The sequence below is a fragment of the Pseudomyrmex gracilis genome, unplaced genomic scaffold (genome assembly GCF_002006095.1).
Source record: "Pseudomyrmex gracilis isolate BER0280 unplaced genomic scaffold, ASM200609v1 scaffold_231, whole genome shotgun sequence".
Taxonomy (NCBI): Eukaryota; Metazoa; Arthropoda; class Insecta; order Hymenoptera; family Formicidae; genus Pseudomyrmex; species Pseudomyrmex gracilis.
This window is the reverse complement of record NW_018020815.1, coordinates 170,245-192,608: the sequence shown is the minus strand read 5'-3', so window position 1 is coordinate 192,608 and position 22,364 is coordinate 170,245. Positions and strand designations below refer to the sequence as shown.

Below are 22,364 nucleotides of genomic sequence, written 5' to 3'. Positions count from 1 at the left end.
CGAACTTCGCCTTACTTGTACCTCAGTATAATGAAAATAGAATATTTAATTTTTTTTGTTACTATAAAATATATGTATGATATTGTCTCCTTGAAATATTACAATGTCAATCCAATTAGTCTTTTTCTATCGAAATAAATATAACGATGTCATAAAAAGACTATTGCTAATCGGACAAGTTTGTGAATCAGTAGCTTAATACCGGTACCGACAATTTCAGTTCAATAAGTCTCAATTTTTCTTGTTTTTTCTTTTTTTTGTTGTTTTAATTGTCTTCCTCATCGTCAATCTTAGGCGCCAAGTAATACCTTATGTGGCCGAAATCGCTGATTTTGTATTCACATACTAACGGAACATCGTCAGACATAGATAGTTGAACTTGATTGCAAAGCGGGCCAGCTTTTACAAAACAGTTCAAATAACGACAAGAAAATGTTAACTTGACTGGCTCCTGCATATTAATTATAACCGCTTCCTCTTCATTGTCTGCATCTGCAGTTTGTGCCAATTTGATGCTGGCTGCAAAGAAGTAAGAACATACATGTATGCACATGACACTATATGACACATACAACTAAAAGTTCTCACACAGATAGTCTGCTCTTTGTTATTTCTTAATTTACAAGTTTGATTATAAATAAAACTTAAATTTAACCATTTAACTAGCTTCTTGTATGTTCTAATACTTTGGACAGTGATTGTTGGTAAGTATTGTTTATCAACAAAGAAAATGTAAACAAAGAATAATAAACCATAAACATGATCTTCGCTCAAATTAGAAAAATAAACATTCTTCATACATTTTTTCTTAGGATATATTCTTGTTTGAAATTATGTACCTCCTTCAATGTAAGTAGAAGACAGATATTGTGCTAATCTTTAGTTACTCATTATTTATTTCACCATGTAAAAGATGCTTACCAGAACCATAATCACCGGACACGCTGAATTTTATACCTTCCTTAGTGCAAGCAAAAGTTATGGATTCCCCAAACTGACTCAAATCTCTACATATGCGAGTAAACTCTCCAGATGGCATTTTTACAACACATGAATATGTAGTTTCCTGTGAAAATGAGTGATAAAAACATCGCATATAGCTTAAATCTTGTTACTTGTGTAAATAAAAATAAATCTTACAGGAATTCCAAGATGTTCTTGATCCATATTGATCAGTTTCATCTCGTACTCCGCAAGTTTGTCTTTGTTTTGTGATTCGAATATAAAAATGATAGATTCGGGATTGTCCCATGCTCTGAGAGTTACCGTGTCTTCTCCACCGGCACATTTCAAAATCTTGGACATACTGAAAGCATTTGATAATTAAATTACACATTGTCTCTGTGAAATCTGTGATGAGTTTTCTCGGAATTGGTTTTTTTATTACATGTTTTCAAATATTAAAACATGTATCTAAATCTAACATGTTTTGCAATTCAGAAGAATTTAATGATTTTATTGTAATAAACACAGAAAGCTATATATATATATATATATCTTTTTTCTCTCTCTCTCTATCTCTTTGTTTGAAAATAATCGCTGGTCAGCGGATAACCTTCAAAAGGTTTGTTTTTGGCTCACCAACTGATGCTCATGCCCATCGATAAATTGCGATCGCAACGGTATTTGTCGAAACCGTCGCTCCTGAGATTCAACGAGACCAGAGAAACGTGCGCGTTATCCATCGCTTGGACCTGAATCCCCGAATCGGAACATTCGAACGTTGCCTCGGTCAAAAGATCCTTCACCGCGTCCAACACCTTCTTCAGGAGCGCGCTTTGTACCAGACGTGCCTCGAACATTGTGCTATCGCTTTATTGTTTCTTCGCCAAAATAAATTCGATATCTACGAATATTTGGAATTTGTTTAGTTTTTCTAAGTTTTTGCAAATCGGTCGCAGCAACAATTGTGAACAAGGTCTCGCGACTGTCCCGCGCAATTACCCGCGCTTTTGTTACCGCTGCCGAGACGGAAGTAGATGGCTCCTTGTTGATCCAGTCAACTACGTTATTCCCCTATTCAACTTCCGTCGCGCGGCAAGCATCGCCGCGTTCTATTCAAAAGATTAGGAGACACGAAAATAGAAAACAACACGATATAGGAAATACATTTACTGATACAATAGCGTACATACATTTCTCTAATTCAAGCTCGACATTTCAGTCACAATTGTATTGAAAACAAACAATAATTATAAAATGCTTACATACGAACTGTAACTTCTTACATGCTACTATCATTTAAATATAAATCCTGCAGTCTCTTATTTGTGTCACGTAAACTACGTATATTTACACATTATAAAATTAAAGTTCGTGACAATGATGGGATTATATAAGCGAGTATTCAAACAAAGACACACGGGCTCGGGAGAGAACGACTTTTTGAAGACAAATAGGTGATTTTTTTCTCAAGTAACGTTTTTGTTTTTTGAATTCAAATCTGAGACGTGAGAATTTTGTTATCACGTCACGATTTAAAGATAACGAGATTAAATCTGACGGTTTGTTGTATTGTATTCTCTTTAGGCCTGTCTGTTATCTAATAAACAAATAAAATGACAAGAAGTGTGCCCAATCTCGATTAGAAATAAATTTGCTACTTAAAGTCAATAATTTGAAGATCGTTTGACTTTGTTCACTTTTGACTTAGGTTACTTCGGCAATATTTTTTCTTATTTACTGCAAACTACTTTCTCTTTCTCAAGAACGCACTCTCAAATTCTAAAAAGTTTCACAGTTTACACAGTACTTCTGTAACTTTTCAATTTTAATTTTTCAAAAAGCCGATTTCGTCTGTCATATTATCCAGATCGTTGAACATTTGATCCAGATGCTGAAATAAGAAAACATGTATTAGATGTTTGCATCTTGAGTACAAAATTATGCAATATACTTAACCAAAGATATAATAAACACAAGGTCAATTATGTTATGCTCACATCAGTCTGTTCTTTATTTTTACGTGTTGCTTTCGGTCGTCTTTTACCGAACACTATACTACCACTATCGTCGACATCTTTATCATCTTCTTCATCACGATTATCTAGCTTCTGATCATCGTCATCGTCTTCATTATTATCGTCAACGTCATTGTCATCGTCATCATCGTCATCGTCATCGTCGTCGTCGTCATCATCGTCGTCGTCATCGTCATCGTCGTCGTCGTCGTCATCATCGTCATCGTCGTCGTCGTCATCGTCATCATCTTCCGATTGCATATTACACATTTTCATTTCCTCATAATCTATAGGTTCCTCTTTGATTTCCCTAAGCATCATTGTTTCCTCGGCAACTCCTGCTTCAGTCGGACATGGTGGTGGAGCTTCAGATGCTGAAGGTATCTGAGGAGACTGTGATGTCTATAAAAAAAAAAAAAAAAAAAAAAAAAAAAAAAANAANAANAAGTAAAATGTATCGAGATCAGTTTTTTTTTTTAATTAATATAAGAATTGAATAATAAGTTTGACTACACACACACATAACTAACACGTGAGAAAGTGACTTTGTGTCTTACCCAAGGTTGTTGTTGCTCATGTATTGTTTTAGCTGACGTAATTGAAGTTGGCGGTAACGGCGATAAAGGAGAGTCTTGTTCATCAGTTTGCGAGATTGGTTTACTTTGTACTTCAGTTTCATTCGAAGTAGTTTGCAAACACGCTTCTGTGCTATCTGTATCTTTATTGGACGATAATTTACTTGCGTAAGCAATTTTATTCTCCTTCTTGATTTGTTCGTCGGTATTTCCTTCTTTGAGTTTTTTGGACTTAACTTCATTATGATTTGTTTTCTGTTCATTTTTCGATTGTGCAGTATTATTTGCACTATTATTTGATTCTTCTTTAACGTTCTTAACATTAGAAATGGGTTTTGGTTCTCCAGGAAGACAAGTACTGCCTTGGTATCGTTTAAATCTAACATTAACGCTCTTCGAATTCCACGTCAAATCGTGAGCTTGTTTGTAAGCCGCTATCGATTCGTCTACGGTATTATATCTTATGGTGGCATATCTGCAACAAAACATCACATAAACAAGGAATCGTGAAAGTATCATTTATAAACATACACACATAGAAATTTATCTCATCTTACCGTGTGTTCCTCATTTTTTTCGAGTGCTTGACTTCTACTTCTGCGGTTGGAAATTTACTTTTTAATTCATTTAGAGTGACATTTTCGGGCAAATTTCCTATGTATAAAACATAAGGATCTATCTCTTCTGGCGTCGTATTATCCTCATTTCTCAAACATTTCTTCTCGACTTTTAAGTGTCCTATACCAAATTGAATTCTTTCCAAATCTTTTACAGCGTCGTCAATGTTCACACTGTCTGCCATTTGAATGAAGCAATATCTCGGCTTGCTTGGACTTTGAAAGTGTATATTTTGTATACCAGGGTGAAACAATTTGACAATATCTTTATTTAAATCCGGATCAGGAAACTTAATTATCAAGTTTTGCGCTGTAACCGTTTTGTTGTACTCGTTTTCAGTTTTCAGGGCTCTCTCTGCATCCTCTTTATTCCATGGTTTTTTCTGTTTATTCTTTTTTTCCACAACTTCCTCCTGGAAAATTTGATCAAATCAGCTCTTGTTGTTAACACTAAGTTTTATAAAATTTGTAACATATTAATCAATACAATTTCCACATCCTGATTCTCCCTTTCCTCGTTGCGTCTGTTGCTCATAATTCCTGGTGGAATAGGAGATATAGGATGAGCAGGTAGAGGAACTGTCATGTGTTTTATTACCGCATCTTTTCCTGAAGTAGTAGTTTTGTATCCTTGCCATTCCAAAGCAAGATTATTTGTCATTGGTGTGCCAAAATATGCAGTTTGATCATACTGGACCTGTGTCTGTTCAAATCTCGCCGGCTTTCTATTTTTACGGTGAAAGTTATTTCTCTGAGCATGTACATTGTTTCTATTGTGAGGAAACCGTTCACGACGTACATAATTACCCTTTAGAGGCATGTCTCTTTGAAATCTATTTGTGATTTCACGTGAAGTTGGAGGTGGTAAAGAAGTTTGCGGTGTCATCCATTGCCATGTATGTGCATGTGTCCATGGAATGGGAGTAACTTGGGAAGATAGCGGTCCAAATATATGAGGCAGAGGTGGGACTCCACTTGGTGGTGGCATAGGAGGCAATGGTGGTTGTCCCGGTAAAGGTTGAGTAACAGTGGGAGGACAGGATGACGACGATGAATAATTAACATATGGAGAAGCACCATATCCAAAGTTGATAGATTCTTGCTTGACAAAGGTTGGTGTTGTTTCACTATTTTCTTCCTGAAAATTACAAAGTTATAAATTATAAACAGAACATACACACACAAGGATATTCATAAAATACAGGATATGATTAAATTGCATGATATACAAATGTATGCAATCCAGAATTGCTCCATTAAATTAACGTTATTATTTTATTAGAGTTCAAACAATATTGCTGTAAGTCAAGTTTGTACCGATAACCTAAACCTAAATCTAAACCTAAACTACTATCGAATACAACATCTAACTTTGTAACAGCAAGATAATTTCATATTTTATATTACACTAAAATGACAAAAAATAAATTCTTGCCATCGTGCGCTTCATATCGCAGCAGCACTCAATGCCTTGAAATTGTGATATGTACGTAATGTGTACGTATGTATATATATAATTCTTCTCACGGTCACCATCCCACCACACTACATTGCACCTGCGCACGTATTGAGCGCGTAGACGTATAATAGACTGCGCGTTCCCTATCTTCTCTATAGAGAGGGAATGATCACAACACAGACAAAGATAGATGCTTTCACTCGTGTCTCTATCCTTGTTTGGTGATGAGGTGATTAGCGGCGTAGCGTCCGTTATCCGTTGTTATGGTGGAGTTACCTGAGTTGTTTTCTGAGTGGAGAATCCCCACTCCAGATGCTGAGGGTAGTTTCACATCTCTATCGGTTAGATTCACATTGGTTACGTTCAGAAAACTCGACAGTTGCACAACGATTCAGAGATGATCACTTGTGATAGGACTATTTCTCAAAATCTAAATCGTTTTGAAAAATATGATCCAATCATAAGTGATGTTGTGATAAATTCATTTCCTGACCGTCGGCCGGTTAGATTCACACCTATCCTAATCGGTCAGGATGTGAATTTATCTAATCAACATGTGAACCTAATCGGTCGGGAGGTCAATATAATATTATTTATTTACGCAACGTGGAAAGTTTATTTTTCAGTTATAATTGACATCATTTTAGATCCATAAGTCTAATGTACGGACGAACGATGAGCGTAACACACTCTATTTAGATTTTCACTATATACTATATACACATTGTGTATGAAATTTAATTTTTACTGAAAAGAGCGCACAGATAATTAAGCAACATCAGATATGAAATTAATTACTACACAGAATAGACAAAATAATAAGTTTAATAATACATTAGCTTACACAATTTCATAGGTTCCACTTGGTATAACGTGATGTTTGTTTCAAAAAATTCACATTGGAAAAAATACTTACAAATGCTAACGTAAACTAATGTAACTAATTGAGTACGCTACTGTCTTTAGATACATGCAGTCTTATTTGTTTACGTTATACAATCTATAAAGTATTTACAAAGTATATACGAAATTAAAGTTCATTAAATTGAAATAGATCGAGTATTTCAAATAATTAATAAGTTATTCAGGTCTTCGGAAACTCGATATTGCCTGTCATATTATCCAGTTCTTCAAACATATGATCGAGATGCTGTAAGAAGAAAGGGTATATCTCAGTTCAGCACAACAAATTTTTATCTAGAAATATTAATTTCATAAAAAACTAAACTCAATAGAGAACTAATTCTATCAAGCTTACGTCAGTTGATTCTTCTTTGTCATTCCGCGTTTTTTTTGCCAATCTTTGATTGAACACCGTATTATCATTATCGATATCTTTTTCATTATCATCCTCCACAAAATCATCTTCATCGTCAGTATCATCCAACTCTTCGTCGTCGTCGTAATCGTCATCATCATCGTCATCGTCATCATCGTCGTCGTCGTCGTCATCGTCGTCATCATCTTCCGATCCCATATTACATGGCATTTCCATTTCTTCATAATCTACAGGTTCTTGTTTGATTTCTCTAAGCATCACTGTTTCCTCAGCAACTCCTCCAGCTTCAGTTGGACGTGGTGGTGGAGCTTCGGATGCTGAAGATATCTGAGGAGACTGCGATGTCTAATAACCAAAAAAAAGAAACACTTGACAAAATATATCAAGATAAGATATAAAGTGACCTTATATCTTACCCCTTGTTGTTGTTCTTGTATTGGTTTAGCTGATGTAATTGAGGTTGGCGATGACGAGTGGAAATTCTGTTTCTCAGTCTGCAAGACCGATTTACTTTGTGCTTTATTCGAAGTATCTTGCAAACGTGCTTCTGCGCTATCTGTATTTTCATTCGTCGATGATTTAATCGCACGAGTGATTTTGTCTTCTTTTTTAGTTTGTCCGTCGTTATTTTCATCTTCTTTGAGCTTTTTAGACTTAGCTTCATTATGATTTGCGTTCTGTTCTATCTGAGTGATTTTCTTCTCCCTCTTGACTTGTCCGTCATTATTTCCATCCTCTTTGAGCTTTTTAGATTTTGCTTCAGTACTATTTGCGTTCTGTTCATTTTTTACTTGTGCATTGTTCGGCTCTTCTTTAACCTTCTTGACATCAGGCTTACCCTTGCCAGGAAGACAAGTACTGTCTCGGTATCGTCTAAATCTAATAATGACACTTCTCGTATCCCACATCAAGTCGTGCGCTCGTTTGTAAGCCGATATCGATTCGTCTACGTTATTATATCTTATATCAGCATATCTGCAATAAAACATCACGTAAGAAAATTATGAAAATAACGTTATAATTGTATGTAAACGCATGTATCTTTGTCTTACCGTGTGTTCCTCATTTTGTACGAATACCCTACATCCACTCTTGCAGATGGAAATTTGCTTTTCAGTTCCTTTACCTTAATATTGTTTGGCAAATTTCCAAGATATAAAACGTATGGATTTATGTCTTCGGGCATCGGATTATCTTCATCTTGTAATGGTTTCCTTTCAACTTTCAAGTATCCAACACCGAATTTGATTTTCTCTAAATCTTTTATAGCCTCGTCAATATTAACGTCGTCTGCCATTTGAATGAAACAATATCTGGGTCTGCTCGGACTTTGAAAATGTACAGTTTGTATACCAGGATGAAACAATTTAACGATATCTTTATTTAGATCCGGATCTGGAAACTTAATTATTAAACTCTGTGCTTGAACTATTTTATATTCATTTTCAGCTTTCAAAGCTCTCTCCGCATCCTCTCTATTCCACTTTAATTGTTTATTCTTTTTTTTTACCACAACTTCCTCCTGAAAATTCGTGTGCAGATTAGACATGACCAGCAATAAATCTAAACCATATATATTCGGCAAATATCATTCTTACATCTTGATCATCTGTTTCCTCACTGTGCCTGTTGTTTGGAACTGCTGACGGACTAGAAGGTACGGGATGAGTTGGTAGACAAACTGTCATGTGATTTATCACAGCCTTATTTGCTGGAGTTGTGTATCCGCTTGTTACTGAGTTGTTAAAGTATGCAGTTCGATAAAACTGTGACTGATAATCCTGTGACTTTCCGAACCTTGCCATATTTTTATCTTTACGATAAAAGTTATTTCTCTGAACGTACATAGCGTTTCTATTGTGTGTAAATCTGTCCCGACGCGCATAATTATTCTTTAGAGGCATTTTTTTGTGAAATGTGTTAGCAATTTCACGCGGAGCTGAGGATGATAGAGAAGTTTGCGGTGTCATCCATTGCCATGTGTGTGGGTGTGCCCATGCCGGAACAACTTGGGAAGGCACTGGTCCGAATACATGAGGCGGGGGTGGAACTCCGTTAAGTGGCGGTGGCATAGGAGGCAAAGGTGGCTGTCCCGGTAATGGTTGAGTTACAGTAGGACAGGACGGCGAGACCGAGTAATTAGCATAGGAGGAAGCGTCGTAACCAATGCTGATAGATTCCTGATTGACAAATGCTCGCTTGGCTTCATTGTTTTCTTCCTAAGAGAAAAATACAAAATCATTAATTAAAACATTACGTCCGTAGATTGACATGCTAATTTTACGATATATCCGATCAAGGTTTGACTGAAACAGCGATTATTGCATCGCGCGAACGTAAACGTTACAATTGAGCGCGGAAATAAATTTTTATCCCTGAATGATTAACCTAAATCGCGAACTCGCGAAGGGGGGAAAGACAACAATCTGCCAACAAAGTAGCGCTGTTAAAAAAATGACAAAGAGAAATCTGGTCATTACCGTGCGCTTCATATTGCTGGCCCGCTTTTAACACGGGCTTGTTTTTTATTTACGTGGATGCGTTGTGTTACCGGAGTTACAACGTAAACACATTGTACGGTAAGCATGAAGTGTAACAAGCTTACACACGGCAAAGGGTCATGTCAGGGATGCCAACACTCGAGAGCGACATTTTTTGCAGAAAATAAATAAACAAGACCGACCGTGACCCGATTTCACTGATTGCGTGAATTACGCACGTCATGCGACTCATTGTATCGTCAAAACCCCACTTTCGCAATCGTTTCGACCGACTGTCCGTTTCTTCTTTTTTTATCGATCTGAAACTGCTTCGCGCACACAATCAAAACGTGGACGCACGAGTTTCGCGATCGGACGAGCGCAGAAGCGCAACGAACGTCGAGAATGCGATTCGCGCAACAGATGCCGACAAACGCGTTCGACAAACATTTTTTAAACGTATATGGTTGTTTTTTGCACCACGTGTTTCTCTTCTTGCTATTCCAAAGACAAAAAACGCATACGTCAGCTGTACGCGTACGCGCGATTTAAATAACTCCGAAGTACAAACAGCGTATCTTGATTGACAAGCGCTGTCAAATGGTCGAATTTAAATTCTCAGATATATCACGTGGATGTCACGTGCGCGTGTCACAATAGCGTATGCAAAAACCGTCCGACCAATGAGCATCCAGCACAGCTTTATTTGTGATAAATCAATAATAGCGGATACGTTTATTGGTAATAGAGAAAAAGTTACCATAAACTCGAGACCAATCGAATCGATTGATCGGTCGACCCGACCAATGCTTGATTGTGATCAGTTTCGCGAGAAACTATAACAATCTGATTGCGATCGAGTTTTAGTGAACGCAAGCCCTAAACACTTTTCTTTCTAGTGATTTTTAGTTATGAAAAGTTTGTAATTCTGAATGACACGAGCGGTTAAAAGCCTTTAAAAAGTATTTAAAAGCTTGGCTTGCTCTCTTCGTTCACTTTTTCCTATAAGTTTGTACTGTATATATCTTGTGATTTGTAAATAAATAGGAATTTTTAATCGTTGTTCCGATAAAAATGAGAAACAGTGTTTAAATGTTTAAACAGTACTTAAATTTAAAAATTCCAAAGAGTTATTTTGTTAATATTCTTCAGTAGCGAACGAAGAGTGTTTGTGTCTGCGTTAAATTTACATAATGGAGCCCAGAAAACTGAGCACACCAAGTAAGACACGGAAAATCGATAACCCTTTGATAAATAATCTGTTTACGCATAGAACTCCGATGAAGCAGCATGAAACGCGTCCGAAGCGCACAATGTATCATCAAAATAACACTCTTACCGTTCTGCCGGGTCACATCACTCCACCTTCGAAGATGAAGGAATTCATAATTAAAAATCCGTTCGAGCCCGATTTGACCAACAGATTGCACATGTCTGTAATCAGTCCGACTGTATTTGCCAAGGTGATTTTATTTCTCTGTTTAGCTTTTTTAGAAACTGAAGATGTTGACGTTTTATGTCACACTGTGACATAAAATAAAAAAATGAAGCTGACACTGTGTGTGAGAAGAACTTGTCAATTGTTATTGTAGACTGAAAGTCCTTCGCATGAGTCTCCGCAATTTACATGGAACATAGATGAACTGGCGCATATAAAACCGGCAAAGATAGAGGAGTTTCCCATACACCAGGTACATTCTCCTGATCCGGGACTAGAAGTAAAAGCACAAGCAGCTATAAATCAGTTTTTTAAAAAGAATCAAATAATTCCTAGTCCGTGGGATGACAAGCAACTGACAAATAAGCCGTACATACAGTTGGACACTCCCAATAGACCTTTGGATGATATAAATTCTAGCAAGGATTTGTCTAAGTCTAAGAAAGACGGTATGTAGAAATCTATTTCTTTTTTTCCCTCTTCTTTGAATTAGTATTTCAATATTAATTAATTAATTTTTTTTGTAACTTCAGTATGGTGTCAGACGGTGTTGTCCTTACCTCTGAATTTACCACAAAATGTTGAGGAAGTTTTGAAGCCATTTTTCACATTTACTCAGGTTGGTGTGAAAAAAACAAACCTAATAGAACTCAAAAACAGGTCCTGCTATTAAATATACGAAATATCTTTGAAAAACTTCTTCTGTTCTTTGTAAAAGGATCAAAACGAGCAGAGTACAGACAATGAAGAAGCAAATGTGAGTAACAGTTCACTGAGAAGAAAGTTATTTTTCGCTCACGATGAATGTCACAATGATGACGAAAGTATCGCATCTCTGTCACCTCTTAAAGTCAGCGAATCCATGAGATTATCCTGCAGTCCTCCTCAGAGTGGTATGTTTGTTCATGGCACACCGTTAAAGGTATACTAGATGAATTTATACATGGTTATAAATTATGTAATTCGCCATTTTTTCTTTCGCTAAAATTAATAATTTTTTAACAGATGCGCCATACCAAACAACGAAGTGATGAATATATGATAAAACTTGAACATTTATCTCCACCTAACATGTCACCGATATTTAATATTAAAAATAACATGAAGGTTGAATCTTGTTCAGTTACTCGGTTAGATTTTATGGATATAAGTGCAGACAATATGCTGGAAGAAAAGAAACAAAGTCCACCTAATCAATGGGTATTAGGTAAATTTGAATCTTTTAATAGTTACTAATTTTTTAATTCTTATAATAATTTATATGTATAATAATTATTATTATTTTATTATTTACACAAAAAATTGTTTTTAGATACATCTCTTAATGAAAATAGTGTGAAAGATACTGAAGACAATTGTAAAGTGATAATTGTAAATAATGACAAAAGAACTCTTTGTGATTCCATTAACATAAATGAAAAATTAGCAAAATGTGTAAATTTAAATGACTATCCTAGACATTGCGACGCCACAATGTTGAATGAAAATAATTGTAATGACGGTAATTTTAAATTGAAAACTGATATGGAAACATCCGTGCACGAAGAGCGCAAGCAGATTGTCACGATGTTTAACTCGTTTGATCAACAAAATTCAAATGCGGTTCAAGACACGGGTTATCAAACTTACAGTATGAATAACACAATGCAAATAGTAGATAGTTACAGCAACACTTCTGTGAATCACAAAGTTTATACAAGTGAACAAGTGATGTCTAGAGATAACACTCAACTATCGTGGAAAGAGAACATCAAAAAGGTATTTAGTTCCACACCCTCTAAATGTAAAACTAAAAACGAATGATAATTAAATTGTTCAATTTGTAAAGTGCAAATAATCAACTTATATTGCAAAATTACAATTTTCTTTTATAAATGTAACAAACATGGGTCTTTTTTAATTGAATAAGAAAGCGTTAAAACAAAAACTCATACTTTATTTTCTTTCATTATTTTCAAATTACGCAAGAACACTACATGCCAATTTGGACAACTGGTTTTGCTATATATAATAAAAGATGCGTACATATAATCACAACATATGTTATGTCAAAGAAGAAGAGATATTGGATAAAATAATACACGTTTTTTTTTTGCAATTTTCTTCATTTGTTTCATTAGATAAAATTTTCTTGTAGTTACAGCCTAAAATATTAAATATATACTCAAGATTTATATATATAATATATATATAAGCAAAAGATCAAAAACTTAACAAACATTTTACAGCATGATTCATCTAAAATGAGTAATAATATTAATAATGATATATATAATTTTTAATATTACATTATACATATATCGTCAACAAAATTTTTATAATATACAATCTCTCTGCAGATGTGTTTATGTATGTGTAGATGTTTATGTGTATGTGTGTGTTTATATGTATATGTGTGTATGTATGAATGTAAATTAATATCTGATCTTCCAAACTCATAGAATTTTGGCATTTGGCACCATGTCATGTGTAATGGAAGCAAATCAAATACATTATGTCTTTTTGATTGTCCCTGGCTAATTACAACGACACTTTGTAATCTGCTCCATACTTTGGTGTTTTTGTCATATGATAACTTCGCTTGTCAGCCGGTTATAATAACAATAATAATAGTAATAATAATACGCCTGGCGTGTAAAGCGATATAGTTCAAAACGGATAATTGCTCGTGAAGTTCGTACGATCAACGTGATGAGAGCCGGCGCTACCCGTTAAGAATTGTGCTACGTGTGATTGGTAATACTTTTCTTCTTTCTACTATAATGCGATTATTAGAGTAACAGTCTATCGCTTCATTGTTCTCTGCGACTCCGCGATCAATGCATTGCACGTGAGCCCACTTCTCCTAAGAAAACCGGCTGACTAGAGTATTCCCACCCGATATTTTGGATTTACTGATGTATTGCTTTACGTTTATGTGACTAATCGATTTAATCTACTATCGCTTTAATCTATCGATTAGCTACGCATATTACGATGATAATATGGCATCCCACTTCTCTCTCTTTCTCTCTCTCTCTCTCTCGCTAATCGATTAATTTAGAATTACCTACATGTGGAAGAACAGATCTTTAGTCGTAGCAAACGAGAGCTAGACTAATGTTAACAAATAATGAAGTTTATAATGATAATTTTTAATACAATTATCAATTTGACGATGCCAGCTTTGTTTTTTTTTTTTTAATCGATACTATAGAGTATTTAAGGTGTGAGCAAGAATGCCACTTAAATTAATATTCATGTGTGTTTCATAGTTTTCATTAAATAACAAAGGTTATATAAATTCTCTAAAACTTTAGATGCATTAAAGTATAATAATAATGATAATAATAAGAATAACACAACAATATCACAGATAAAAATAAGATTTAAAAACAAAATACATATTGTCTGTTGCTCAATTTTGCGCATGAAGTACATCTTTTATTGAGCAGGATGCATGCAATATATATACAAGAAACATTAAGAAGTGATGCAATAAAATCAGGGCACCCTGTGCGAGTAAGTGTGTGTGTATCAAGTAAAATTATATAATTTTATTATTCTATTATATATAATTTATATTTATAGGTTTTATAAGAAAACACATATATAACCTTTTCGATAATCTTTTAAGTTATATTTTAAATAAGTTCACTTTTATATCGTAAACATGGCATTCTTTCTTGCACCTTTACAGACTGAATTTTTCTGGTGTAGCTGACTAGAGCTACAATCACACATTGAATATTTGATGTAGCGCATCCTATCAAAGTCCATTATGTAAAACTAACATATTTGAATTTTTTTTAAATGTGTTTATGATTTAAAGATTAAAAATGGATTGATATATCGTAAATTATCGATTGAACTTGCGACACAACGATGATCTTTTTTTCGTGTTTGATTGCGCGCGAACACCAAAATCAATCAATCGCGCATTTTGCAAATTGAAGAATTGTCACATCGTCGTGATGCTTGTGCAATCTAACATAAAAAAAAAAAAAAAAAAAAAAAGTATCGTATACCGCGCATATGTTTCATATGTAACAAATCAAAGATTCAACGAAAACACAATACATAAAAGATATTAACACGATCATCGTTTTAATGAACTAAATAATTATGTGTGTTTGTGTGTGTAAACAATAAATAAAAAATGTACGTATGAAATTATTCGAGCACGTTTCGCGGGAGAATCGTGAAGTGATATGTAGAGAAATCAATCAAGGTTGCGCTACAACAACGTATTCAGCTTCGAATTACTAATATTTATAATCTGTAGAATGATAAAATTTAAGCTAATAAACTGCATATATATCAGCGAATTATTAGGAAGAGCTTTTATCACGCGGGCAGCGCCCTGTGTAAAAATATATTATGTTCTCTCTATATAGAACTACATATTATGTATAATGTATACAAGACCAGTTTACCTCTAATATTCTCTCGCGTATCTTTTTTTTTTTGTTTAGCACGCATATATCTTACACATTTACAAAGTATTTTATCAAATTTCTCATCCCTAGTGTTACGGTTGTTTTTTTTTTTTTTTTTTTTTTACAAAAATAGGTTGTCTCCATATATTTCGTCTCCGTTCGATAACATCAGCGCAATCGCTGTAAGATTCAGTTTCTGAACTGAACGTCAAAAAACTGGTCTATGGATACATTAGGTCTACATATGTACAACACCGTCCAAAATCAGTGTGAAAACCACAAAGAGAGTAGAAAAGACGAAGGGATAGAATTTTTTGTTTCAAAATCATGTCAAATACATATATCTCGATTTCCGTTATTTCTTTTTTTTTGTTTTGTTTTTGCTTTCTTAGATAATACGTTTCTTTCCCACGTATGTGCGTACACGCGCAACGAGTATGCACACGCGTGTGTTTATATGCGCAAGGTGTTCCCTCAATTTTGTGCGCATAAGCGTTTATGAAAAACTTGAATAAATAAAAATTGTACCGTATGAAAGAGCAAATATGTTGTTAATTAAAAAACCACGAAATGCATGCGAACTAAACTCAGATTGCGAAAAAGACATCGATTTTTTTTTAGCGCTCTAAGTCTCGAAGTTTTTGCTTTTTAAAAGTTTCTCTCCAAGCGTAAAACTGGGAACACCTTGAACACACGCCACATACAAGCATAGATACGTGTGTATAATACATACATTTATGTATATTATATACGTGAACCGTACATAATATACTATATGTATTATACGTGATCATATACATGTTATATATACATATATATTCATATATATAATATATGCACGTACATGCACATATACATACATTTTTATATACATATATACACATAGGAGCGTGGAAACGTATGTGCATGTGATTGTTTTAAAATTATCAACTTCTCTCTATCAAATATACTGTCCGTTGTGTAGACAACAATACTTATATTTTTCACGAAATATATTAACAATGAATTATCTCAGGCTGAGAACTTCGGCCTCGATGGTGAAAAAATTGCCGAATTGTTTGCACTTTGAAAAATATCAGTTTTGTTTTTTACATTCCCGCGATCAGACGTCGTGAGATAGCAGATGTTTAATTATATATATGTGTCTCTATACATATCTACAAAAAACTGACATAGAACACTATATCGTTAAACTCTCTATGACTTCATATATATAATTGTTTCACAACAGTTCTACATAATGATTATCATTATTTTACTTCAATATTTTATGTAATAACTTCTCTCACTGATATTCCACGAAATATATTCAATTGCCTCAACAGCGTGTTTTTAAAAAGTATCTCTTTAATGACTACATCTCTATTATTGCTTGTTGTTTTAGTGCTATCGAATGTATTTTGGCATATAGCATGTTGTAAACCCTGAGCAATCACACCAATCATTTCAAAATGCATCCAACAACCCTCTTCTTCCTATACACATATATATATGTATATATATATATGTGTATATATATATATATATATACATATACATACAGATATACATATATGTATATACGCACTTCTATAAAAATTATATGGAGGAATTTACATGCGCATTCCACGTGAATGACGAAATCTCGAAAACTCGCTTAAAAAAAAAAAAAAAACAATATGCATAAAAATTGTCACATTTAGAAATGAAGGAAGGATTGGATCGATGACGTTTCTAGAAAAAAAATATTAAAAAAAAAAATTTGTTTCCAGATACGACAATAGACGAAGTTTTTAAATATTTTCTCTCATTGCGCGCTCATAAATGGAAAGCTCTCTCAATTGTTTATATCTTAATGTTTCTCAAAAAATTGTAACAAAAGAACTTTGTTAACCCCTAATCTGTTTTAGGTATCGATTTCCCTCTCCCCATTCCCGCCATTTTTTACGCCTCTTCTCGGAAGTGCTTGAGTAATCACTTGTGGTAGAACGTCTTTTTGGTTTTGAAATACCTTCTGGTTTCGATGCAGGATTAATATCTTGCGTTATGTAATGCGTTCTATTATGATTTGCTGTTGTACTAACACCGGCCAAGTTCAGAAGCGCGTCTGCTCCTTCGGCAATCTTTCTTTGTTCGTCGAAATCTGCAGCTACTTCTTCTTCACCTGAATGTTTACTGCGGAAGAAAAAAAAAGATACAAACTGATAAAAAAAACCCCCCGTCCGGGCAACTTTTGCGCCAATAAAGAGTTGACAGGTGTTATTTACCTTTCCAATTTTATAGATGTGATACAACTGTAGGTATGATCTTCGCTGGAACTCCTGGTAATTACAGGCACCAATTTTTCGGATTCCGTTAATTTTCGTTTACGATCTACATTAAAACACAAAAAAAAATATATACATGTATATAATTGTGTGGCCATTTCTCTTTTCTGTTATATTATTAGATTTATACACTTGAAGTATATAAATTATATATCTGCAACGTACCTTTATTGTGATTTAAAATGATAGGTCCGTGTTTGAAAGAAAGCATAGCTGCAGCTGCCGCATCAACATCGCTATCTATCTCGGTTTCCGTGTTATCGTTGATATTGCTAGATGCCAGTCTTTTGGATAGATATGGAAAAAGAACCGGATCCGGGAGACGTGTGTTCGCGCACTTTTTGGGAGTTTTTTCCAACGCGGATAGATTTTGGGTTGTGGGAGGTGGAAAAGGCGCTCGAGACAATGCCTGTATTAGATTGGGACGATATTGTGCGTCCACCATCCACAAGGATCCTTTGCCTAGATTCTACAAAAAAAAAAAAATAGAAGTGAAATATGAAAATCGCGCGTAATTATACGCGCATAATTCGATATCATCAATTTTACGATACTTTTTCAAAAGAAAAGAAAAAACCGATATTGTACAATACTTACCGGAGCTTTTTCTACTTTCCGAAAGCACTTGTTGAGGCTTAGATTGTGTCTGACAGAATTTTTCCATCCGGTTGGCGCGTTCCTAAAGTACGGGAAATGATCCAAAATCCATGCGTAAACTTCCTTTACAGGCAGCGCCTTTACCGGACTATCCTCTATAGCCATAAATATGAGGCAGGAGAATGAATACGGTGGTTTACTATTTTTGTGTAAATGAGGATCATACGGTATGTGAGTAGGATGCTTGTTGCGATTAGACATTGGCAAATTATTGTTGCTCAAAGAGATCTTTGTTTGATTACTTGGTGAGGTGTTGCAGCTTTTTATAGATTCCTCAAATATTTGCGTTGATTTTTGATACTTCTCGACGGGACGCTGATAGTTTTGTTCATTTCCGTTTAGCGTCATGATGTTTGTCTTCCCATTACTCTCTGCGGACAGTACCGTAAGATTTTTAATAAACATTTAATAAATCATATCGTATGGGGGGGAACTAGACAAGTAGCGAATATGTGTGTTTTTTTTTTTACCTGAACAGAAACTATCGTCCAAGCTTGATATAGAATTCGTGTTTTCCGAAAAATCCGCCATATCCTCGCATATATTGTTGTTCAGTAGATTTTCGTGTTTCATATCTTTGGATGGATTCGAAATTTCTAAACCCTTAAGTAAGTTCTGTTGATGCAGCCAACTGAGGGAAGTTAACTCGTCGTCCGGTTGACTAGTTCTCTCGACAGGCTTTTCACATCTCGGAATCTCACCCTGATACTTATTAGTCGAATTTGCATCAGCCAGCACACTGGTATTTTCTTTCTCCTTGTCGTTCATCGTATAGGCTGTTTCTCCAAATTTGTAATCTTGAGAAGAGTTCAGTTTTATGTCGGTTTCGACACCTGACGCATCCGGCCTATCCGGTGGCATGTTGGATAGAATTGCTTCGTCACTGCAAAACACAAATTGTTGTTTCCTTTAATTGAAAATTATTATCCAAAAGATGAGAGAGAGAGAGAGAGAGAGAGAGATCATGCGAGTGTTTGAAAGAGTTAGCGACGAAAAAAACATTCGAAACTTTAATTTTTAGCGCCGACCTATTGTCTTGAATGGCGTCGGAAAGATTTTGATCTCTTTCGGGCAGATATCGTTCATTTATTTATTGCTTTTTTTTTTCGGCTGGCAAAAGAAACACTCTTGCCATCTGCTTGCTTTTAAAGTCCCGTGTGCGCGCGGAACGGGAGAGTCCCCGATCCTCCCGGGGACGGAGGCGCGCGCGGGCGATGCGTCGATATATCGTATTACGATGTAAAAATCGCCACGAAAACGGCAAGAAATAGATACGGCCGCTTTTCTATTTTTGGTGTGCGCCACGTGAAGCGAGATACGCGAGAGAGCATCATAAGCGAGCGACATCGGAAATTGAAATCTGCGCGCATGTGAGAATCTTGCGCTCCCGTTTGTGCGTAACTTTTACATATGTATATTGTATTATAAGCCTCGATGCCAGCCGTGCACGGGGGAACACGCAACGTCGCACGCACGATTGTTTATCCGCTAATAAGCGACAAAATGGCCGGCGCTTATATCACGCGGATTTGCGAAAATTTCAAACGGGTTTCGTTTCCGTGAATTGAAAAAAATGTCATTAGAACGAGGACGTGTTCGCGTTCTGGGTTCGCGTGCCGCGCGGCCACGTCGCAAAACAGCACATCGTTTCGTCTCGTCGCCGTCGCGTACCGTCGAAAATCCCAGGACACATTCGCGAACGGAATTTTGCAACTAACGGCGTTGCCATCCGCGTCGCGCACTTCCGCGTTTGTTTCCTTTTTTTTTTTTTTTCACGCTTACATTTAAATGAGAAATTATTAACCGATCGACCTGCTACCTCGCAAGCGAACCTCGCATATCTTCGTCGAACGCGAGAACGGGAGAGAATGGTTTCGCCGCAAAATTTCACTTAAAAAAATCCGCCTGTACCGCGCACTTTGCGACGATCCTCGTGGCGGAGAGTCCCCGAAGTCTTCGGGGATCGCGACACTTTCACAGAAAGAGAGAAACAAACAAATCCGCACCAAAATTCCTCCAGCCCCCCGTCGGGGATTCGCGACGCGACGCGAAACATTTTTTTATCTCTGCCTCCTCGTCGATCGCGCGAATCGCAAAATCTGTATATCTCGCGTTTTTGCGTGACAGATTTGGTTTTCTTCTCTGTATAAACCTCTCGCGAAACTCGCTGGCATTTGTGCGGTATTTTGTGTACCGGCTCTCGATCGCGGATTGAAGTTGAGCGACGTCGAAAATCGGGATCCGCGTCGACGACGACGACGACGACGACGATGAGCAGCAGCGTGATGACCTGCATTTACTTGTTGAATTCAAATATGGAGTTGATAATGATTACGAAACTCTCTCTCTCTTGAGAGAGAACAAATGCGAAAATGGCCACGGCATTACTTCGCCGCACGCGATTATCAACATGGTGATGATTCGGCGCGCACTCTCGTGAAAATTACATAAGATAAAAAAAAAAAAAAAAAAAGAAAAAAACGCGATGCCGAAAAAGAAAGCGGTGTCGCGAAACGCGAGAGCTCTCGGCTCTCGGCGTCTTGTGATACGTACAAAATTTTATTCACCACACACAGCACACGTTTTTTTTCCTCTCTCTCTCTCTCTCTCTCTCGCTCTTTCCGCGATTTCTCTCGACAAGTTTGTACACGCGTGATAATATCGAAACGCGTAGCGAGAAAATTTTTTTCGCGCGTGCAATTAACTCAAATCCGGATTTCGGAGAGCGAAAATCGGCCTCGAGAGCTCAGTTCTCACGTGCGAAAATCTCACATCTCTTTCCTCCTCCTCCTCCTCTCTTTCTCTCTCCCTCGCTCTCTTTCGATTTCTCGTTGGCATGTACTCGAGCCCTCGCGACGACGCATCGTTTTATCGTAATATCAATTTTTCTCGCTCAGTTAAATAGCTTTTCCGAATCTCTCGTTTGATCGTCGAGCGCGAAATCGAAGCGATCGCGAGCTGCACGCGCACAAAACTCTCGATTGGGAAGAAACTCACGTTTTCAAGCGCACGAACGACAGTCTTCGTTGGTTTTCTAAAGACGGACATCGCAGGCACACTCTACACAACATCCAGCTGATTGAGACGCCATGTTTTGACGTCAGCACGTGTCTATCGAAAACACACGATTTCGCGAATCGCAATTCGATCGCTCGCGATACGCACCGCGCGATATTTTACATCGAGATGACAATTTGGTTCAAAAAAACAGACGCGCGTCACACTGGTTTTTTGCTCGCTAACTCAACTTTTATTTCTCGACACAATACAATATAGAACATCGCAATAGAGGTAACAATTTTCTATCTCTTTCTCTCTCTCTCTCGCTTCTGAAAAAATTTTATACAATTTTATATATATATATATATATATATATATGTATAATAATGTTGCGTGTCTGTACGATTCTCTCTACAAAGTGCTTCCTCAGTAATCAACATTGTCACAGCCCCTGAGAACATTTCGTATAAATTAACAAATCTCTAATTGTTATTCTAATTGCGTCAAGACAGAATATCGCACGCAACAAACAAAAATAATATCAATTTATATCATCGCGCACGCACACACATACACACGTGAAACTTTCACTTCTCACACGATGCGCGCTTTTCGTCGCGCCGGATCGCGCGCGCGAGTCGTCGTCGTCGTCGTCGTCGTCGTCGCGGCGATTTGACAACTCTTTGATTTTCGAATCAATTCTGGCGCTCGCAAACAATCCAGCAAACAAACAAGCATCGCGTCGTGCCGCTGGCATTCTCGTTATTAATACAAATTCTTGCAATCCTGATTTTTTCTCTCTTAAATTATGAATCATTCTCATATTGTATTTTTTAATGAGTATAAAATTAAATTGTCTTTAATTGATTATAAAATTACAGTAAAGATAAATATGTATTATATATTGTAGTGCTATAATACACAGCAAAATATGCATTTCGCACAGTACAGGGGTAAAGGTTTTTAAAGCTGTTGAAACAACATATCGATCAATGGCACAATCATACGCATTTTTTGTACTATATGTTACAAGCTTATGTAGATTCGCACAGAAGTGTTTTGTGTAATAATACTAAACAAATATTAAATGTACAAATACTAAAACAAATACTAAATGTTTGAATAAAATTATTTGTTGTTTTATATATCGATACCGACAATGCTTAACAATAGCT

At 36.1% G+C, this 22,364-nt stretch overlaps 5 protein-coding genes across 8 annotated transcripts; 1 reads left to right on the top strand and 4 right to left on the bottom strand.

Moving 5' to 3' along the window:
• Positions 1 to 81: 81 nt before the first annotated feature.
• On the bottom strand, positions 82 to 1,963 carry LOC109858964 (proliferating cell nuclear antigen). Its single transcript, XM_020436718.1, has 4 exons — positions 1,582 to 1,963; positions 1,141 to 1,306; positions 922 to 1,066; positions 82 to 519 (listed from the first exon to the last, which is right to left on the bottom strand). The coding sequence occupies exons 1-4, from the start codon at positions 1,800 to 1,802 to the stop codon at positions 266 to 268; spliced, it is 786 nt and encodes a 261-aa protein (XP_020292307.1). The 5' UTR covers positions 1,803 to 1,963; the 3' UTR covers positions 82 to 265.
• A 169-nt stretch (positions 1,964 to 2,132) lies between these two features.
• Positions 2,133 to 5,881, bottom strand: LOC109858982 (protein PFC0760c-like). The gene is made up of 6 exons (XM_020436762.1): positions 5,588 to 5,881; positions 4,640 to 5,290; positions 4,093 to 4,565; positions 3,518 to 4,010; positions 2,943 to 3,362; positions 2,133 to 2,836 (listed from the first exon to the last, which is right to left on the bottom strand). Exons 1-6 carry the CDS (start codon positions 5,600 to 5,602, stop codon positions 2,771 to 2,773), a joined length of 2,118 nt encoding a protein of 705 aa, XP_020292351.1. The 5' UTR covers positions 5,603 to 5,881; the 3' UTR covers positions 2,133 to 2,770.
• A 537-nt stretch (positions 5,882 to 6,418) lies between these two features.
• Positions 6,419 to 9,888, bottom strand: LOC109858954 (protein painting of fourth-like). The gene is made up of 6 exons (XM_020436699.1): positions 9,371 to 9,888; positions 8,489 to 9,109; positions 7,943 to 8,412; positions 7,307 to 7,865; positions 6,870 to 7,235; positions 6,419 to 6,761 (listed from the first exon to the last, which is right to left on the bottom strand). The coding sequence occupies exons 1-6, from the start codon at positions 9,380 to 9,382 to the stop codon at positions 6,696 to 6,698; spliced, it is 2,094 nt and encodes a 697-aa protein (XP_020292288.1). The 5' UTR covers positions 9,383 to 9,888; the 3' UTR covers positions 6,419 to 6,695.
• Positions 9,889 to 10,359: 471 nt separating this feature from the next.
• LOC109858953 lies at positions 10,360 to 12,932 on the top strand. Its single transcript, XM_020436698.1, has 7 exons — positions 10,360 to 10,833; positions 10,963 to 11,257; positions 11,342 to 11,427; positions 11,527 to 11,730; positions 11,814 to 12,015; positions 12,121 to 12,566; positions 12,777 to 12,932. The coding sequence occupies exons 1-7, from the start codon at positions 10,564 to 10,566 to the stop codon at positions 12,837 to 12,839; spliced, it is 1,566 nt and encodes a 521-aa protein (XP_020292287.1). The 5' UTR covers positions 10,360 to 10,563; the 3' UTR covers positions 12,840 to 12,932.
• Positions 12,933 to 16,042: 3,110 nt separating this feature from the next.
• Positions 16,043 to 21,424, bottom strand: LOC109858952 (forkhead box protein N3-like). Of its 4 annotated transcripts, XM_020436697.1 has the most exons (7): positions 21,187 to 21,424; positions 18,660 to 19,072; positions 18,432 to 18,560; positions 18,130 to 18,284; positions 17,698 to 18,001; positions 17,473 to 17,578; positions 16,043 to 17,380 (listed from the first exon to the last, which is right to left on the bottom strand). In XM_020436697.1, exons 1-7 carry the CDS (start codon positions 21,258 to 21,260, stop codon positions 17,095 to 17,097), a joined length of 1,467 nt encoding a protein of 488 aa, XP_020292286.1. In that variant the 5' UTR covers positions 21,261 to 21,424; the 3' UTR covers positions 16,043 to 17,094. The 4 variants fall into 4 exon arrangements, with proteins under 4 accessions (XP_020292286.1, XP_020292282.1, XP_020292284.1 ...); XM_020436693.1 differs by having other exon boundaries at positions 18,130 to 18,560; positions 21,187 to 21,423; XM_020436695.1 differs by lacking the exon at positions 21,187 to 21,424 and adding an exon at positions 20,384 to 20,587 and having other exon boundaries at positions 18,130 to 18,560.
• Positions 21,425 to 22,364: the final 940 nt, after the last annotated feature.

Bases quoted from the DNA above. Each gene is read 5' to 3' on its own strand.
- LOC109858953 (XM_020436698.1), top strand. From the start codon at position 10,564: ATGGAGCCCAGAAAACTGAGCACACCAAGTAAGACACGGAAAATCGAT. The intron at 10,834-10,962 runs GTGATTTTATTT...TTGTTATTGTAG, and splicing joins GTCCGACTGTATTTGCCAAG to ACTGAAAGTCCTTCGCATGA. The intron at 11,731-11,813 runs GTATACTAGATG...ATTTTTTAACAG, and splicing joins TTCATGGCACACCGTTAAAG to ATGCGCCATACCAAACAACG.
- LOC109858982 (XM_020436762.1), bottom strand. The intron at 4,011-4,092 runs GTAAGATGAGAT...GTTTTGTTGCAG, and splicing joins AAAAAAATGAGGAACACACG to ATATGCCACCATAAGATATA. The intron at 2,837-2,942 runs GTGAGCATAACA...TTCTTATTTCAG, and splicing joins AAAATAAAGAACAGACTGAT to CATCTGGATCAAATGTTCAA.
- LOC109858954 (XM_020436699.1), bottom strand. The intron at 8,413-8,488 runs GTAAGAATGATA...ACGAATTTTCAG, and splicing joins AGGAAACAGATGATCAAGAT to GAGGAAGTTGTGGTAAAAAA. The intron at 7,236-7,306 runs GTAAGATATAAG...TTTGGTTATTAG, and splicing joins TACAAGAACAACAACAAGGG to ACATCGCAGTCTCCTCAGAT.
- LOC109858952 (XM_020436693.1), bottom strand. From the start codon at position 21,260: ATGTTGTGTAGAGTGTGCCTGCGATGTCCGTCTTTAGAAAACCAACGA. The intron at 18,561-18,659 runs GTAAAAAAAAAA...TACTGTCCGCAG, and splicing joins GGACGATAGTTTCTGTTCAG to AGAGTAATGGGAAGACAAAC. The intron at 17,579-17,697 runs GTACGTTGCAGA...GTTTTAATGTAG, and splicing joins CATTTTAAATCACAATAAAG to ATCGTAAACGAAAATTAACG.
- LOC109858964 (XM_020436718.1), bottom strand. From the start codon at position 1,802: ATGTTCGAGGCACGTCTGGTACAAAGCGCGCTCCTGAAGAAGGTGTTG. The intron at 1,067-1,140 runs GTAAGATTTATT...TCATTTTCACAG, and splicing joins AAGAACATCTTGGAATTCCT to GAAACTACATATTCATGTGT. The intron at 520-921 runs GTAAGCATCTTT...ACTTCTTTGCAG, and splicing joins GTCCGGTGATTATGGTTCTG to CCAGCATCAAATTGGCACAA.